At 37.2% G+C, this 20982-nt stretch overlaps 1 protein-coding gene across 1 annotated transcript; it reads right to left on the reverse strand.

Annotated features, from left to right (window-relative positions):
* Positions 1-8869: 8869 nt before the first annotated feature.
* LOC131426338 (zinc finger protein 501-like) lies at positions 8870-11349 on the reverse strand. Its single transcript, XM_058588996.1, has 2 exons — positions 11196-11349; positions 8870-11110 (listed from the first exon to the last, which is right to left on the reverse strand). The coding sequence occupies exon 2, from the start codon at positions 11104-11106 to the stop codon at positions 9559-9561; it is 1548 nt and encodes a 515-aa protein (XP_058444979.1). The 5' UTR covers positions 11107-11110; positions 11196-11349; the 3' UTR covers positions 8870-9558.
* Positions 11350-20982: the final 9633 nt, after the last annotated feature.

Raw genomic sequence — 20982 nt, forward strand, 5'->3', positions numbered from 1 at the left:
CGGCAGAAAGAGTTTGGAGCCGAGTTCATGTAGATTTTGCCGGCCCGATTAAAGGATGGTCTTTCCTAATAATAGTCGATGCGCTATCAAAATGGGTCGAGATTTTCCCAACGAAACACTGTACGGCACAGTTTGTGATCGAAAAGATAACAGAGTGTATTGCACGGTTTGGAATTTTTGACGAACTGGTAAGCGACAACGGTAGCCAGTTTGTGGCTACAGACATAAAAAAATTTCTAACCGCAAACGGAATTAAGCAAAGCTTAACGAGCCCAGGGCACCCAGCCACAAACGGCGCCGCCGAAAACATGGTGAAAACTTTCAAATTATCATTGAACAAAAGTTTGGCTGAAGGCAAAACCTGTATTCCAGGAATAATAGCAAACTTTCTAATTGGCTACAGAAAGTCCGCCCACTCTTCAACAGGAATGTCACCAGCACTTCTAATGCTAGGCAGAGAGATCAAAACATCATTAGATTTGATGAAACCTAGCCGGGGCAATACTACAGAACAAGAAAGAAAGGCACGAACCAAATTGGACAAGGCTCAGCAAAACCAAAAGAAGTTTTACAAAGGATCAAGAGAAGTACAGTTTCAGGCGGGGGAGAAGGTCGTGGTCCGTGACTATTCCAACCCAAATAAAGCAACGTGGGTGCCAGCAATAGTGCAACGTGCGAAGGGAAATCGAAATTACGAGGTTCAACTGGATTCAGGGCGTTTCATCAAACGACATGTCAACCAAATGAGATCAGATCGCCGCATTGGAGCTAGTTCAATGATTGTGACGCCGAGTAATGGATCACAGAGCAACGTGCTGTCTTCTATGAAAGGAACCGTACCGGTTAAGCGTATAATAGAGCCGCAGTTAGAACCAACGGCGCATCAAGAATCCACGGGTGCGCAAGAGCCTGAGGAAGTATCTTCAGATAGCACAATTGGAAACAAAATAAACATGTCCGTTAGTAGCGAAGAAAGCTATGAAAGTATTCAGGATTTGACAGACCAAATGAGTCGAATTAGTTTAGATGATAGACAATCTTCGGATACACAAACGGTAGAATTTAATCAGAGCTCAATGTCAAATAGGTCTACGGACAGTGATGAGGGGTTAGAAGTAGGAGGTTTCGAACGAGGATATTGGAGATTAAGGGATGCAGGAGGCCGGATAATAAAAAAATAGTAATTATTTTTTTTGTATTGCAGATGCTCTTTATTGACCCGGAGATTCCGGAAGTATCATTACAATCTTAGTGTGAGGATGTGTAGTATTCTTTCAGTGCATAATTAGCATCCATGCCCCCCTCGGAGAGTGGAGAGCGACAGTGAGAGATTGAACCAGTTGTGAATTGAATAGAGTACAGGCCGGATCTCTAAATAAATGTATTCCAGCAGAATAGTAGTAACGTCTTGTTAATTACTTATTCCGTGACTTCCAAGAGACATTACACTGTGGTATTCTTCAAAATAATTTTCTTCGATTCTTAAAAGAATAACCGAAATCGGTTTGTTTGACCGTCTACTGATAAAAACTATCAATTGGAAAACATTTGAGATCGATTTAGAGTTTTTTTAAGGTTTTTCCCGAAGGGGACGACAGATCCGGATAATACCAATAAAATGAAAAAAAGTCGTCAAAATATAATGAAATTGCATTTATCTCTAATAAGACATCTAATTGTTCAATAGCGTATCTAACCGTTCAGAAGCGTGTCTAACCGTTAGTAAGAAAGTCGAAGCACATGCGATCTCTTGAAGAGTTTTTTTATATTTATTAGTGACATTAAACGAGTTGTCAAGGTGGATAAATAAATCAAGAAAAGTGATGGTTGAAAATTATGTTTTTAGTGTATTGTATTCATTAAGTGAATAGTTCGATTTATTTGGCATGAATTCGGAACTGCACGGTCTTTAGGGACATAGAAAAACCTAATCATGAGCAAGGATCTATTAAAGAAATGGATTGGTTTCCTTTATTTGAAAACATGGAAAATCCGAAACATTTCGTTTGTCACATTTGGAGAGGTATTCTTGAGATACGATAGTGGACGCTCGATAGAAAATGAAAATATTTGCATACATGATTTCTCTATGAACTGCATCAATCCTTATCGAAAATTATTAATATTAATTATTATTTATTAATAAAATTAATAAATTATTGATATTTTTTTTGTATTACTTTTATATCGCAGCCATTATATTTTTGAGATCCACAGTATTTAATGAAAATGACTGAACATCGATCAATAGTTTCTTAGATCAATTTGTGGAATGAACATTCCCATTTTATAAGATCTCTGTCACTCCTCCCTTATTAGCAACGTTTCACAGATAAAAACCCTGCGATGAATACGACGACAAAAATGTTATTAGACATAAAAATAGTAATGCTTGAATTGTTCACACAATAAAACTGTAGCATGTTTCGTGTAATTCAATTTTTTAACAATATAAGGACAGGCAAAAAATGTTATTGTTGATATACGTAGTATTTTCCAGGCATTGCTGGCGGCATTCATCCCTGGCACATCGTTTAAGGGGCGGCGAACCACTCCTTGGGACCTTTTGTTTTGCTCGTCCAAGTGATCTCTCCGGAGATGCAGCTCAGTCTCATTACACCAACGATGGGGGTAGCAAAACTTATTTTGCCACGGGTGTCAAATTTCCTCGGTAACACACTGACCATAATAATTGCTATTTGGCTGAAAGTAAAAGCTTATTTACTTTCGAACTATCCAGTACTTTTCGTGACTGTAATGAGAAAATAGTTATCGACATTCACGATTATTAAAAAGAGGAATTACATCTCACGAGTGCGCTGTGTTTAACTTCCTAGAGCTGCGTTGAATTTTCTATTGAGACAGGATCTGTATTGGATGCTTCCGTATATATTTAAAATTTACTAAATCCTCTAGAGAACTTTTACTTCAAAGACCGCTGATTGACTAGAACACACAGTCAACATTATCGTAATTCGTACGTTCTCCTTATCCACGTCGAAAAATAATCCTACAAATTATTGATTCCAGTACGCTATTCAGAAAACCTCAATTATCAATTATTATATATATACCGTGCCCACTTGGTGTGGACATATAGACAACACCGTTTTGTGTGCACCTTTAATTACATATCTTGAACTACTTATATTTCACTAGTTGTTTATCCCTTGATCTATTTCCTCTTGAAATGTCACTTGAAACTAAACCGTAATGAATAAAGGACGTGTAAAACTGTACCGCGTGTTCTTATAATTTATTTCGTGATAAATTTCGATTCCGTCAGTTCGCCAATCTCATTCCGCCAAAAGGTTATGGGCCCAGAACGCCGGAGTCGCGAGTAGTAAAGTGAGAAGAATTTTTTTTTTCGGATTCGCAATGAGTGACAGGCTGGCGTCGTTCGTCAAGTTGAATGCTTCCAACTACGACAATTGGAGCTTCAAAGTGAAGTTGCTGTTGATTAAAGAAAGCTGTTGGGAGGCTATCAGTGAGGATAGGCCAGAACCAGTTACCGCTCAATGGAAAACGAAAAATCAGCTTGCTATGGCAACGATTGGATTAGCGGTAGAAGATAACCAATTGATCCACATTAGGAAAGCTGAAACTGCCGCTGAAGCGTGGAAAAATCTGGAAAAAGTGTACGTGAAAAAGTCGCTTACTACGAAAGTGTCTCTGATGAGAAAAATCTGCCGTCTTCGTTTGGAACATGATGGCGATATGGAAGCACATATTGCGACGCTGACCGATTTAGTGGAAAAATTGAATGGGTTGCAGGCGAATGCAGTTTTAGATCACCAGTGGCTTATAGCAATTTTGTTCAGTAGCCTTCCGGAAGAGTACGAAACTCTGGTGACCGCCTTAGAAGCAAGGCCGGATGCCGATTTAACTTTTGATCTTGTGAAAGGCAAAATTGATTGACGAATGGCAGAAGAAAATTAATCGCGCGGAGAGTGATAAAAATGGTGAATCTGCTTTGCATGCTCTGTCCAAAATAGAAGGTGACAAGTGTTATTTTTGTAAAAAGTCCGGTCATAAGAAAGCGAATTGCGAAAAATGGAAGAAATGGAAAGAGAACAAGAAGTATGTAACACGGGAAGAAAAAGTTGATAATAGCGCTCACAGTGCAGTTCAAAATGATGTTGAATCGATCGAATGGGCGTTTGCGACCGAAGGTTCGGGAATGTCGGATGTTTGGGTTCTAGATTCAGGCGCAACGTGTCATATTTCATATAATCGTAATTTTTTTGAATCGTTTGACGATACTGTCAAAGAAAATGTTTGTGTTGCCAACGGGATGAAAGTGCGATCCACTGGAAGAGGATCTGGAAAATTGATCGCTGTCGATAGTGCGGGCAAACGTCGTCTGATAACAGTGGACAACGTGTTGCTGGTACCAGAAATAAAATCAAATTTGCTATCGGTGAAGCGGTTAGTGAATAACGGGTTCGTGGTAACTTTCGATGAAAAAGGTGCTTCAATCAGCCGAAATGGAATTGTTGGTGCTGTGGCAGATCTCGTAAACAATTTGTTTATTATGAAACTTCACGTTGAAAGTGCATCATTAGTAGCTTCGCCCACTGAGTGCGTTCATGTTTGGCACCGCAGATTGGGACACAGAGACTGTGATGCCGTAGCAAAACTGCCTGATTTAGTAACCGGCATAACGTTTAAACAGTGCACCTGTTCTGAAAAATGTGAAGTGTGTATTCGGGGAAAGATGCATCGTATGCCATTCCCAAAAATGTCTAGCAGCAGGTCATTGGGCGTAATGGATATTGTCCACACGGATATTTGTGGTCCTATGAGAACAGCAACGTTGAGTGGCAGCCGTTACTTCCTAACGCTAATAGACGACTACAGCAAGTATACCGTCGTCTATATCATCAAGCAGAAATCGGAAACGCTGGATAAAGTGCGAGAGTACGTTGCAATGGTAAATACCAAGTTTGGTAAGAAGCCCAAAATTCTACGCTCGGATAATGGAGGTGAGTACATTGGGAGAGATTTCAAACGTTTTTTGAAGGAAAATGGCATTGTCGGTCAGTTCACCGCACCGTATTCGCCTCAACAAAATGGCACGGCGGAACGCAAAAACCGGTATTTAGTAGAAATGGCTCGATGTATGTTGATCGAGGCGGGGCTAGATGACCGATTTTGGGGTGAAGCCATAGCAACTGCGAACTATCTTCAAAACCGTCTACCTACCCGTGCGATTCCAGTGACACCATACGAACGCTGGAATGGAGTAAAGCCTAATCTAAGTCATGTTCATCCATTCGGCGTTGATGCGTATTGCTTCGTACCTGGCGAGAAACGGGGCAAGCTTGATGATAAAGCAATAAAGTTGAAATTTATGGGCTACAGTGAAGTGTCAAAGGCTTACCGTTTAATAGATGTTGTTACTAGGAGAATAACGATTAGTCGCGATGTGGTATTCCTGGATTGCTATAGTTCTGTGCCGGATCCGGTAGGCCAACCCTCAGCCAGTGAAGTGGTTATTTCATTATCAAATGATAAACCAACGTTCAAGATGTGTGACGTTCCTTCTACAGACCAGGACGAAGATGTCTGGGAGGATGCAGAACCTGCATCGGATGAATTCATTTTACGACGGTCGATCAGGACAACAAAGGGACAACTTCCGAGTCGATATGTGTGCGCAGTGGAAGCTGAGATTCAGGAGGAGCCGAAGACAGTAAAGCAAGCTCTCGCTGGTCCTGATAGCGACAAATGGCGGAAGGCAATGCTTGAAGAACTCGAATCGATCAATAGCAACGATGCTTGGGAATTGGTAAATCCCCCATCGGGGAAGCGTGTGCTTGGGTGTAAATGGATTTTTAAGTTGAAGCGAAACACGGATGATACTGTACAACGGTTTAAAGCGAGACTTGTAGCGCAAGGCTACAATCAGCAATACGGAAACGAGTATGACGAGGTGTTTGCTCCTGTCGTCCGTCAGACTACTTTTAGAGTTTTGATGTCTGTCGCAGCTAAGCGGAGAATGGTCGTGAGGCAGTTTGATATTAAAACGGCATTCCTAAACGGTGACCTTGAGGAGGAGTTGTTCATGCGCCAGCCTCCAGGGTTCGTCATGAAAGGTGCTGAAAGCAAGGTATGTCGTTTAAAGCGGAGCCTATACGGACTCAAACAAAGTGCTCGTTCATGGAACAACAAGCTTCATCAGGTATTAGAGAACGATAATTTCAAAAGAAGCGAGGCCGATCCGTGTTTGTACAGTAAAGAAGTAAAAGGAAAGCGGTGTTACATCCTGGTTTATGTAGATGATCTAATCATTGCCAGTGACGATGGAAGCCTAGTTGTATCGATTGGACAGATGCTTGGACGGAATTTCGAAGTAATTAGTCTAGGAGAAGTTCGGAATTATGTTGGGATTGAAGTTGAACGTGACGCTGATGGTGATTATCACATTTCGCAGCGGAAGTACATTGCGGATATAGTACAGTCTGCCGGCTTACAAGAAGCTAAGCCATCTGCTATCCCCATCGATGTTGGATACTACAAGTTAAATACCGATGAAAAACCTCTTCCTGACAACACCGAGTACCAAAAGCTAATTGGAAAGCTATTGTTCGTTGCTGTGAACAGTAGACCTGATATAGCTGCTTCCGTGTCCATTTTGAGTAGGAAACTTTCTTGTCCGACACAGTGCGATTGGAATGAGCTGCGGAGAATTGTTCGTTATCTCAAAGGTTCGATAAATTTAAAACTTCGTTTGAGCAGTCGTGGTGATGGTTCTGGCTTAGTTGGGTACGCTGATGCGGATTGGGCCGAATGCCGCTCTGACCGCAAATCTAACAGCGGGTACGTATTTAAATTCTGTGGTGGTACTATATCGTGGGCATGTCGCAAGCAGACGAGTGTTTCACTGTCAACTGCGGAGGCCGAATTCATCGCTCTATCGGAAGCTTCTCAGGAAGCAATATGGCTGCAACGACTTCTGAGTGATCTCGGCGAGAACACTCGAACAGTGCAACTCAACGAAGATAATCAATCTTGCTTAAAAATGCTACAATCTGAAAAATTCAGCAACAGAACAAAGCACATCGATACAAAATACATGTTTGTCAAGCAGTTGTATAAAAATGAAGCAATTAAATTCGTATATTGTCCATCCGAGTTCATGGCTGCTGATCTGCTCACCAAACCAGTAGCACGAATAAGAGTTGAGCAACTACGACAGTTAATCGGGCTGAAGGAGTAAGTCTTCTGTGTTGAGGAGGAGTGTGGACATATAGACAACACCGTTTTGTGTGCACCTTTAATTACATATCTTGAACTACTTATATTTCACTAGTTGTTTATCCCTTGATCTATTTCCTCTTGAAATGTCACTTGAAACTAAACCGTAATGAATAAAGGACGTGTAAAACTGTACCGCGTGTTCTTATAATTTATTTCGTGATAAATTTCGATTCCGTCAGTTCGCCAATCTGATTCCGCCAAAACTTGGAAGTTACCCTGGGTTCTGTGTCTTAATTTTGGAAATACACGATTTTCTTCTAGTTATAGTGTCAGTTTTATTTACATATGCAAATACTGGTATCAATAAAGTATAAAATCACCATGGTTTATATTTTTAACCAGCAAAAACTCAGCAAAAGACGATCGATCCGTCTCCAACCGTTACTATGTGTAGCAAAGATGAACAAGTGTCTGCAAGGATATGCACAACTGAAAAAAGAGGAGAAATCCTTTCGGATCTGAATTGCATTTGTTAGGTGTCGTCCCCCTCGGTTTTTCCCCATTTTCAGTGATGGTATACAATTTTTAACCCACTTTACCCTATATTTCCGGATGCGGAAGTCGGATCCGCATGAAATTCAGGAATTACGACCACAGGACATCTATGAGAAAAGTTAGAACATATATTTTCTTATTTTTGCACATTTTACCCCATAATTCCGGAACTGGAAGTCGGATCCAAATGATATTCAGGAATTTTGTATGGGACCACAAGACCTTTCATTTGAATCTAAGTTTGTGAAAATCAGTTCAGCCATCTCTGAGAAAAGTTAGTGCACTTATTTTCACAATTTTTTGCACATTTTACCCCATAATTCCGGAACCGGAAGTCGGATCCAAATGATATTCAGGAATTTTGTATGGGACCACAAGACCTTTCATTTGAATCTAAGTTTGTGAAAATCGGTTCAGCCATCTCCGAGAAAAGTTAGTGCAAAAAAACGTTACATACACACATACGCACATACACACACCGAAATCCGAATGAATTTCACCTTCAACCGGTTGGTTCAATTAGGTTTTGCACGACGACGACACAAATTAACTGCCGATGAATCAAGTTCATATTTGACAGTTGTCGTGTACTTGTTTTGTTTTGCGACTGCAAGTTAAAAATTGAAAAAAATGACGAAAAAGTGCCTGTTAAAAACGTATTCCACAGTGAAAATAACTAAATAGATTGCCCTGTATGTGTTTCCAGCATCAAGGAGCGATATATGTATGAATCTGTTGAGTGTGAGGCGACTTACAATTTTTACAGTCGAACGATGAACTTCTGATGAACTTTTAAACTGTAAACAAGTACACGTCGACTGTCAAAAAAAGTTCATTCTGTTCATTTTTGTGAGGTTATGTCATGTTCGTGCAAAACCTAATAATTTATCGGATTTAAGTGAGAAGATGCGGACTGAGTTGTGAATTCGTTTTCTTCTTATTCTTTCCCACAATTTCAGATATTTAAAAAAATAGGTAAACATGATTTTCAGTGAAAAACTAACACAAAAGTATACGAGAAGCGTTTATTGCAGTCCACTCCTGGGCCAAAGTTTTCATATGTTTGAAACAAAGTTGATTTTTATATGTTTGATCATAATTGTGATATCGTTATGAAATGTGCGGTGTCAAATTGTAATACTGACTTTCACAATCGATGATGTTTTGTATTTTACTTCATTTTGTTTACTTTGCTTTTACTGACTTGCTAGCTTTGAAGGCCCCGAAGCCCATTTGATCTAACCAACGAACGAATTCTCCTCAAGAGACAAATTAAAAACATACCACTTGTATCATAAAAAATCAACTATCAAACTAGATTTTCAAAGTGAAATGTAATTCAGCCGTCACCCCTCGGCCTCTTGGTTAAAGCTGGGGCTAAATAAACTAACCAAATAAAAAAATTATTTCACGATTAGCCGAGAAATTTTTATGATAGGAACCGGTTTGAGATCAGAGATGCCAGATATTTTTATAGAAAATCTGTATTGCTTTGTATAAAAAATCTGTATTTAACTGTATTCTCTAATCAAATGAAATTTCTACTATAAAATGATGACGATTCTCTTATACAACTCTCAGTCTGACAGTAAAGTTTCATGATACCATGACTTCCGTGGTCTTTCAGAAGTAAGCTGGCCTTGAATCCTTGGCCCTATATATCACACTGATGCCGTGCTTATTTAGGTAATTCTTAGTAGTAGAATCGTTTCCGCATATGTTGCATTTATACTTCTCGTCCGTATGAAGGCGTTTGTGTCTCACGAAGCTTGAACTATCATTCATGCCTTTACCATACACTTAACACCTGTATTCACTTTCATGAATAGATCTGTGTTTGGATAGATAAGACTTAGTCGAGAAATCTTTGCCACATACAGTGCATTTGTACGGTCGCTCTCCTGTATGGCTGTTTTCATGACCTTTCAAGAGTAATCTGGTCATGAATCCTTTGCCGCACACATCACACTTATGCTCGTAACCATTCGTATGAACTTTCATGTGTATGCGGAAATAAAACTTATTGGAATAATCTTTCTCGCATATGTCGCATGTATATTTCTCCTTCGTATGTATGAGTTGGTGTCTCGCGAAGCTTGAAGTATCATTCATGCCTTTACCACACACATCACACTTGTGTCTGTAATCTCTTTCGTGAATAAAACTGTGTCTGATTAGGGTAGAGTTAGCCGTGTAAGCTTTACCACATACAGTGCATTTGTACGGTCGCTCTCCTGTATGAATGTTTTCATGAATAGACATATGTCTGGTTAGGAAAGACTGAACAACGAAATCTTTTCCACATACGGCGCATTTGTAAGGTCGCTCGCTTGTGTGATGGTGCATGTGTTGAGAAAGATTTTGTTTACCTTGATAATCTTTTCCGCATACGGTACATTTGTATGGTCGCTCGCCTGTATGTGTGTTTTCATGGTCTTTCAAGAGTGATCTGGTTTGGAATCCTTTGCCACACACATCACACTTATGCTTATAATCATCCGTGTGAGTGCGCATGTGTTTAGTTAGGTAAGCCATAACGACGAAATCTCTTCCACATACGGCGCATTTGTACGGTCGCTCGCCTGTATGACTGTGTTCATGGTCTTTCAACAGTAATTTGCTTAAGAATCCTTTGCCGCATACATCACACTTATGCTCGTAATCATCCACATGATTTTTCATGTGTATGCTAAAAGAATACTTATTGGAATAGTCTTTCTCGCATATTGTGCATTTAAATTTCTCGTTCGTATGAACGCTATTGTGTCTTGCCAAGTTAGCACTATGATAAAAGGTTTTGCCACACACGTAGCACTTATATTTGTACTCGCTTTGGTGAATGGACATGTGTTTAGATAAGTAACCCTTAATGGCAAATTCTTTTCCGCAAACACTGCATTTGTACGAACGCTGGCTTGTGTGAATGAGCATGTGTTGAACAAGTACCGCTTTAGACGAGAATTTTTTTTCGCATGCAGTGCAATTGTACGGACGCTCTCCAGTGTGAATATTTATGTGGTCCTTTAATCGCTGATATTTTCGGAATCCTTCGCCACACACATTACACTTAATTGTTTTGTCTCCAGTATGAACGATCATATGATTTCTCAGGGCTTTCTTCCTTGAAAATTGTCTCCCACAAATTTCGCAACTATAAACCTGTTCCTCTTTAGGTACAGAGACGTCTTCATGAAGATCACTTTTCTGTGTGAATTCCTCTTCGCAAATCTGATACTCGAGTTTTATTGGGATATCGATTGTTGGATCGGATGACGAAAAAAAGGCTACAGAACTGTTTTCTAGTTCTTCCTCCTTAAGTATCCTATTTGGTGTAAGGCTAAATTCCATTTGGCTGAAATAAAAGAATTTATGTTTAAGATACGTAAGTTACAAAGATCAAGATCAGCAATTACGATATAATATGATAGTGGACTAACCTTCGTGTGGTTTTAATTAATTAATAATAAACGTTCGCTTTTCGCTCGGAATCGACTTGATGTTTTTTCTGTAGTTTATAACTCATTCCCAGAGTACGATTATAGTACAATTGTATGTGTGTTTCGAAGGTGTCTACAAGCAGAGTTGCCATTATTTCAGATTTATCTGGCATTCGATTTAGGTTTTCCCGGTTTTCCTCATTTCGACAGTGACAAACAAACCAGATCATAAAACAAGGGGCAAATCACTCTAAACTTTGTCTGAACACAAGTAAGATTTAACGGGAGTATAAAAGTTTAATAGGGATCGCATGTGATTAGAATGGGATTAGCTTGGGATTAGACAAGTTTAGCCGAGATCTGGCAAGGTATTATTTTGACATAAGAAGCTTTCATCGTAATGTTTGTTTTTGTTTCAGTTTCTATTTTCGTGTACTAATGCTATAGATTTAACAGCAAAATGCTCGTCAAGATGTGGTTTGTTTGGATCTAAGTCCAATAACTCAACAAAATGTGTTTCATCCGGCACTCAAATAAAAATTCACGTTCGATTCACTTGAAAAATCACGTTGAATGGTTTCAAATGTCAAATTGAATATTTTACGTGACGAAAATGAATGTTATACGAACAACGCCTAAAATGAATAGAGTCATCACATAAGGTTTACGTGAATTGACCAAACGTCAAACAATCTACGTGAATTTCCAGTGTGAAAAACTCGATTTTGAAAATGGCGAGCAGTGGCCCTCGAAGTGTAAGTAGTGTAAATATTTGCGAGAAAAGTTATTTAATTACAATTTTTTACTCCATAGACCGGACTATTCCAGTATGAAAGTTTCCATGTGTTCAACTGGACCGAGTGCCTGCGTGAGTCCGGAAGTTTACCCGCTCCTGCCGAATGCTTCAAACAGGCCGTCGGTATGAAGCTAGAGACACTGGAACCATGTAATGCGACTTCAACCTGCATCGGTAGTGTTGTGGGAGTTCTTGAATCTCGACTTCGGCTTCGGTTGGATGGCAGTGACAACTTAAACGATTTCTGGAAGCTTGTCGATTTGAAATACCACGACGTTATTAGTTGCTTTTCAAGCCATTGGAATTATATGACAATTTTCTGAAATAAATATTTTATATTTCATGACATTTTTCATTTCATAGATTTATACTAAAATCTGGAATCTCCCTTCTGACTTCAACCAATATATAAAATAGTAATTTTCTGGTATCTAAATTTGATATGAACTGATAGATAAATGTGATATGAACAGTACATTACATTTTACCTATGAAACACGTAACTTTTACTGGATTATGCATTAAACAGCTTTTAAATGCCAGTGCATTAAAACCTACGTGAAAAGTAGGGTGGAAAATATTCACATAACTTTTCACGTAACTATAATATGATTATTATTTTGAGTGGGGTTATCTGATAAGTCGCATAAGGTTAAATTTTCGGATATAATGTTAACATATTGTTCATTATGAGTACGATATCGTTTGTTTTAGATGTAAGCGAGTGAAAAATAAAAAAAATGATTCCAACAATTCTGGTTTATTTCGAATCAAAGATGTTCTTGATAAAGGATTTAGAGAACAAATTATGCGGAGTATGACGAGTCCTCTTCGTTTTTTGGACCTACTCTACACTGATTAAAAGAAGTCAGATCGATTTATATGTAGCACTTTAAATAAATATAACGAAGTCATGGGAGCTGCTGACAAAATGCAAACGCTTAGTTGATGAATCATGCTCGTCATTAATCAACAAAATGCATTGCCACCCGATTCTACTAAGGATCTCTTCAAAAAATCAAAATCTGGTATTTCATGTCAAAAGCTTATGTGCGAAAGATTAGTTTTCTTTTATAATTTCATGTGTTATGTAATACAGTCATAAAATGCTACGAGCTTGATGAAGTACAATTCTATTGAGAAAAACTAGTTGCAAACCCTTTTTTATTTATTGGCCTGAAAGTATTTTGACAATAAAACCGATTTTACACATCAAACAGCGGGTTTGCTTGTAGTAGACGAAAAGAAATCCATGCAGTTAAAGTCCTGTAATCGAACATTAAAAATTTAGGGAAATAGCATAAATTTGCAGCACGGAAGTCACACTTACAGTATGATGTGTTGAGTTTTTATAGAGTGTAAAGGTTAACCATTTGAAGAGCGTTTGCCTATTTTTACGCATCAAATATCACACATCAGACATGTAGGCATAAGTTTCAATGTCAAGTATTAACGATATATATATATCCAATTTCATGTGTGCTGTAGTTTCTGGTTCAATTAGGAATTAATGAAAGTTTAGCGATTCTCCATTCAAGTTGAAAATACATACCTTAATATAGTTTATTGTTTTTATATCAAGATTTCCTACACCGTCAGGTGGATTTATATGTGTAATGTATTCATAGACTTCTACTAATCGATTTTCATTCGCAATGCGTAGTTGCTTTTGATCGTATAGTTGATAAAATGTACCTGTCACGAGCATTCCGCGATCTTCAACGGTTTTAGGACATTGAATAAGTATACTTTTTAATAAACATCGTTTTGAACGACCTGTAAAGATATGCATGAAATGTACTAGCAAAATAATTCATTCCGAAAGAATCAAACTAATAGTATAGCGCATGTCTTACCAATTTTGTAAGCAAATCCATTCACATGGCAGAAAACAGATGAGCTAAAGTAGATCCAATCTCCTATATGAATGTCTTCTAACACATGATTATCATTACGGTCTGAAATTTCGTCACACATTTCAGTTTGATAAAAGCGTCGTAATCTATCATTAGTATGCTGATACTGTTTGTTCCACAGCATCCAAAGAATCGTGGACTTTTTTACATGAATTATTTTATTTTTAATATCTCGAATCATAAACGTATGTTTAGTACCACTGGTACTGTTTTTAAGATTTAATTCTCCACATTTTTCGAAAATATTCATCGCATCTTCCATAGTTCCTTGCTCATCACCAGATTGAGTTTCGCAAGCTGGAATGTGTTGCGCACTTAATATTTGTACCCTATTTATCGACGCAGAAATTTCATCTGAAGAAGACGGAGACATATTTTCACTTTCATCTATACCGATAAATTCGAATGCATGAGGCTGGTTAGATGATTTTTTTGGAATGCATATGCTGTCATTAAAGTCTGGTTCATCAATGCCTATCGCTTTAAGCATGTCAATAGCATCTTCTCTAGCATGATCTTTTGTCATAATAATATCTCGATCGGACGGTAAAGTTTGGCCATTTTTATCAGTTTCAGTTTTAGTTTTTGGGAAGATTACATAATTTTTCCATCGATACATTATTTGTATTTGCATTTGCAAACGTCGCATTTTTGAATTCAGTTCCAACATCGAAAAATTTATTCTTGTTGAATCTGCTGTTGACATTGCACGTAATTCTCGAAAGAAGTGTTCGTTCTGTTGGCTTGATAGGTAAGATACAATAAATTGTTCAGGTGCGTTGCAATCACGACATCGAGAAAGAAAAAGAACCAGTGAATGCGCATTTATCTCAAGAGATAGATACACATTGGACGTTAAGCAATGCTGTAAATTTTTATATGTGCTCCACGACCAATTGCGCCAAGCACGTAAAACGAACAGAGAGTTCCTGAGAAAATTAAATTAATAATATAAGTTTAATAATGTTGAAATCTATATATATATATATATATATATATATATATATATATATATATATATATATATATATATATATATATATATATATATATATATATATATATATATATATATATATATATATATATATATATATATATATATATATATATATATATATATATATATATACATCCTCACCATATTAGAAAAACACGTTGCAAGGCCAAAATATCAGTAGAAGTATAAGCGATGTAAATTTTATTCATTATATCCAATAGAAGAATTGTACCTTTGCTACCAGGGCGTGTTGGTCTAGCAGAGTTCTGACCATAGCATTCATGATTTTAAGAGTTGGTTCAAACCGCATTTTGTCGCCACTGTTTAAGTCACTCTTCGTTAATAAATGTTTATCTTTGCCAGCTCGACCTAATAACTCTCGAAGGTGAACTATTGTGATGGTGTAATTACCTGTTAGAGGAAAGATGACATAATTTCAGCATTTACTTATGTGAATTATGTGATTTCACCAATACGAAGTTGTTTAGCAGGATTCATTAAACTGTGCCGACATTTATTTACCAGATGAATTGTGTCCTGTATACACACTGGTGAACTGTTTTCTTCCATTCGAAACCAATATCCCCATCGCATATTTGGCTTGGATTCACTTAATTTAGTACGTTTAATCATCGCCTTCAATAATCTAGGATCACCGTCAGAACAGTTGCTTATAACCTTAATTCCCACTTCCATTAATTTATTTTCAACATACTTCCATCGTTTAAGAACCACTTCATGATCGAAATTAGTATCCGCACAAGCGTAATAAATACAAAATGGAGCTGCATTAAGCTGCATAGGAGTAGCGAGAATCATATATGTCAGTGTTCCTACATCAAAGTTTTTCAAAACATGTAACATGTGCTGCGCAGACTTCATTCGAAATTGATTCATTATGGGCATACCATTATTATCAAAAAGCGGAACCAAACCGGAGAGAGAATCTGTACGAGGATCGTATCCTGGTTTTGGAACAATACTAGTTGCATCTTCGCTTAGGCTTACCACAAAAGGTAAATCCTGAGACTGTAGATATTTTCGAAGCGGCTCAATTAATAGCATTCCTTCTGTTGTATCGGTTATGTTATTGCTAATGTGTTTGCGCAAAACTGAATGGCTGATGGAATGCTTATTTGATGATCGGTATTTGTAAAAACTGTTTCCAGTTTTCATTAACTCATATGCTAGCAAATCCTTTTCAAACGTTGAATAACGCATACCTTTAGAACGATATCTTTGATCGCAACTGTAGACTTGAGTCCAGCTCCAGCAATGGCGAATCAGTGACAATTTTTCCAGCATTTATTGGAGAACCTGTAACATGAAAAAAGTAACCATAAATAGTTTTTATGCCAACATGATCAAGGCACATTGGTAGAGACTAACTGAATATTGTGCTTAAAATCTTTATGATCCTTAGTGTATCTGTTATCCAATGCTTTGTACTCTAGTGTATGGTGTAATATTTTACTATTGTTTTTGTTAATTTTATTGTGAAATTGTTATGTATAATTAATGTTATCTATAAAAAAAAGTTTACTCAAATAAGCAAGCCCATGTTTTCAACAGAATCTTACCGTAATCACGGGTTGCCAGACCACTATCGCTTCCTATGTATTCTTCAGTTTCATCACTGATCGATATGAAATCAAATTGGGTTGACTGTTCAGTGTCAGCTTCTATTTCTTCTTTCGATATATCCGATAACGTATCATCTTTCGACCTATATCGCTTGGTTTTACCAGCATCAATCGCTTTACGTTGTCGCTTATGAACATCTCTAGGCAGCTTAAAATGGAAATTATCGCAGTGCTTAATAAAGTTTCCGGTTAACCAACTCCCTTCCTGGTTCTTTGAAACTTTAAATGATTTGTTTTTCTTTTGGCCGGTACACGCAGAGCAAATGATATCCGCCACATATCGACCATCTCCATAGGTGACAACTGAAATCTGCACATGCTTTATTTCCTCAACAAACTGATGGTATTCCACGCAGTTCAATTGTCTGTTCAAATAGAAAGTTATCGTCAAATAAAGCGATTCTATAACATTTCCCCGAAAACAGTTCTCCAGAACTTAAAAACCCTAAGTTTTTCCCCAGCAATAATTTGTCCAGAAAAAAATTTGTAGAGCGTAAGAAAAATCAGAGAATTGTGCGTACTTTGAAGAACGTCGCCGAACAAAATTTCAGTGCAATCTACAAACTGCTATTACACTGATTGTTCAGTTAGTGAACTATGTAGGTAGATGAATATCGCGGTCTTAGTGCTTAAGGCTGCTGTCGGAGTGGAGGCTGGAAGCTAAGTTGAGCTGATGACTGACATAAGCAGGCCAAAAGCGGGAAACATACCTGCAGCAAATCAATTGTACCCCGTCAGAGTAAAAGTGAGAAATCTGCTCTGCTCTTACTCTGACAGGATCCTTTCGATTTGCTGCAAATATGTTTCTCGCTTTTAATCAGCTCGACTCAGCTTCGCGCTCACTCTGTCTGCAGCCTGAGGATACCATACTAGCCTAAACATTTACTTACGGTAAGTATTTTTCGAACTGATATCTAATTTTGTCCTCTAAACTTTTTTTTTCCTGTTCACAATCCACATCCGTAATGCTGCATCTCTCTGGGTATCGTGTTGCTCGAATTTTGGAATTGACGTATTTTTTTACACCACTTTTCGAGAAAAAATCAAATAAACATATTAGCTGGACTCTATCCGCGTGCATGAGACGGAAATCAACAGGGAATTTGTCTAATCCAGTTTGGACGAGTAGTTGCACATCCTTTTCAATGTCATCCAGCATGTGTGCCTTTAATGATGCTATACTCAAGTTACCTGTATAGCCTAGTAAATTGAGTATTGTCTTGATTCTGTCTGGTATGTGTCCGAAATCCTTCTCGACACCTTCCCAGAAAGTGAGCTGTAAAATTAAACATTTTGTCAAATCAACGTATCAAACCTTTATTTTATAATGCAATTAGAATATGAAACGCAATAAATTAGTTATACCTCGGTATATAAATTACGCGAAGTTCTTAATGTTCTGAGGAGTAGCAACCATAGGTGGTTGCTCAAGCTTAAGCTTAACCATCTCAGCTCAGAAATTGAAAGAAATGATTTTTTTTATTTGCTGTGTCACTAACGTGACAGGCTAAGGCCAGTGATGGCCCATCCTGCCCGTGTATTGTTAGATTATAATTTAATTTTGTGTTTAAATTTCGATTGTGTTTTTTGCACATGTATTGTTCATTTATTTTCGTGTAGGTCATGTTTGGTTGTATTATTATTTTCGATTATTTTATATTTTACATTGACTCCCGATGATGTTTCGCGGCGTCGCCACACGGATTCACTCTAGACGAAAAAAATTTTCTTCCGCGAACAGAAATACACAAATTTTTATCACACTAGTGCGAAACGTTATGCTTACACTTTGAGAGCTTCACCGGAAGTCAAAGAAATGATTTAAATCAAAAAACAAACCATATTTACCTGAAAATTCATCTTCAAAACGATATCGCTCTTTGTTTACTTATCATACACTTTTTTTTGCAACCTCGAATGACAGATACACTTCATACACACTCAGGCAAAAAATATATGGAATTTCATAATGATTTCGTATGGTTTTTAGCCACAAGAATATCGTAAGCGAATCATAAGGCCGCCTTATGAAATCACGAAAATTGGAATTCCAATAAAACGCCTTATGAAATTCATACGAACTTTTTAGGAATATTGTGCGAAATTTCTATAACAAACATAACTTCTCTCATATATTGTGGAGTTCATATGTTGTTCGTATGAAAACTATTATAGTGATAGATGAGATGTATGTTGCAGAGGTATATTGTTCATATTAATCTTATGAAATTATGATTTTGGTGATTTTTGATGCATCATAAGATTTGCCTTATGATTTTTACTACTCAATTTGCTTGAGTGCAAGATTAGGCAAAACTAGGTTGGATTAGTTTAAAATTACCCAAACTTATCTAGACTAGTTGGGATTAAATGAGTTTAGAAAAGATTATTTCGGAATGAAATGAGTTTATTAGTATGAACTTGTCTAGAGTTTAGAGTGATTTGCCCCTTGTCATAAAATTAAATTGTCAAATTTTGCAGATAATGTTTGATTTTTTTTCAATATTGTACCAGTTTACTAAGTTTTATTTTGAATAAATCGTTTAAAATCTCCTCATAGTATTATGTCGTTTATTTAATGTTTTTCCCTTGTATCACATCAGGCTTGAGGATCGTAGCCCAGGGATGCCAGGTCATTTTTTCAAAAATCTGCGATTAAACCCAAAACCTGACTGTGAAAATCTGTGACCGTTTTCAGTACCCCAATAGCAGTTCAAAATCTATTTGGTGAGCAAAAAAAAGGTTTCACTACCAACACGCTCTGTACCTTTTTCTTCAACCGCTCTGTACTTTTTGGTGCTCTAAACTGTTCTCGATTTCCAAAATCTGTAAAAATTTGTGATTTATTCAAGAATCTGTGAAAATCTGTAATCATTTTCAGAAATCAGTAAAATCTGTGTCATTTTAAAAATCTGTGCAGAAAATTCAAAATCTGTGAAACACAGATTAATCTGTGAACCTGACATCCCTGTCGTAGCCTCATTGGGCTCTCTGACAGCTCACTTACAACCACAAATGCAAATGAGATTGGTTTGTTTTCATCAGGAAACGCATGCATTAAATACGATTCAGACGATCAATCAACTTCGGTCGACGTCCAGATTAATTTATTAATTTTTTTAACAGAATATTACTCATGCATCCGACGTAAAAATGTTCCGTGAACTTGACGTAGTGTTCTTTCATATGAATTACTTACAATTAATGTTGTTGTTCCGGAATCGTTACATGCAGGTGATAGTCGCTTGTGAATCGCTTTTATATATTGTTTTGTTTTCATCAGAAAACGTGTTGACCACCCATTTTTCAGTAGGGCCGCTATTCATTTTTCACCGGGCATAGAAACCTCAATTGAGCAATTTGACGTCTCTGTTACTCACACCGATGCACAGTGCGCAGAACTATTCATATACGAAATTCGAATGTGTGCGAGCCGAAGTCAAAGTTTGTTGTGGGTTCAATTTTACACTGAGGTAAAACATTTTTGACTCATTATCATACACTGCGAAAAATGCATATAGATTTTCGTAAGCTATGAACTAATGAACCAAGTAGAAGACAGGTCCATTACGTGATATAGAGTTTCATGAACGATTTTATGTCTTTCTCAACTGTTCTCTTGGCATTCCAAAGTTTTTTATTGCATATATGTCTTCAATAATTGGCACGATGCGGCTCGACAAAGTTTACTGGGTTATTTCGACATACTCACACTAGCATTAACCTTTCAACTGCTGAGAATAGCAACACCAACACATTCGCACGTGGATTGGACTCAGAGATGCCATTTATACAGATTTATCTGTATTATACAGATTTTTCCAAGCTCATACAGATTTTATACAGAATACAGATTTCGTATATATAATACAGATTTATACAGATTTCATAAAAAGTACGATTTTTTTTATTTGGTCTAAGCCATAGTTTAGGATTTAGTAATAGAGATGAGATAGAAGTTTCATAACAAAAGAACAACATTTGATTTAATTACTAAGTTGCGGTAATTGAAAATGTCTTTTTCTTCAATAAAAAATCAAGTTTATCAAAAACGATGGCAAATTGTTTTTTTATTTGAAGTATTGACAGTTCACCTGTAGCGGACGGTATTAATTGTTTTGCTAGCATTTCGCACTGGGGTTTTTTCATGTTCATTCTGTTTGTGTGGAACCCATTTCTCAAACCATCCTAAATTTTTACCAAGTCTCTTAGACTATCAGAAATAGCTTGCCGGATTAAATTTAAATGTTCGGCCATAATTTATTTCACTTTTGTATCATTTTATTCTAATAATAATTATAGCTCGTCATCTACATACATTTGTGGTCGATTTTAGAGTTTTTTGTCAATAACATAAAAATAATCTGTTTTGAAACGTTGAAACCAGAGCTCACAAGCTTTGACAGTTGCAACAAGATCCTTATAAGTCTCA

This window comes from Malaya genurostris, chromosome 1 (assembly GCF_030247185.1).
Source record: "Malaya genurostris strain Urasoe2022 chromosome 1, Malgen_1.1, whole genome shotgun sequence".
NCBI classification, from domain to species: Eukaryota; Metazoa; Arthropoda; class Insecta; order Diptera; family Culicidae; genus Malaya; species Malaya genurostris.

What these genes read in the sequence shown, in the direction of transcription:
- LOC131426338 (XM_058588996.1), bottom strand. Translation starts at nt 11,106, where the DNA reads ATGGAATTTAGCCTTACACCAAATAGGATACTTAAGGAGGAAGAACTA.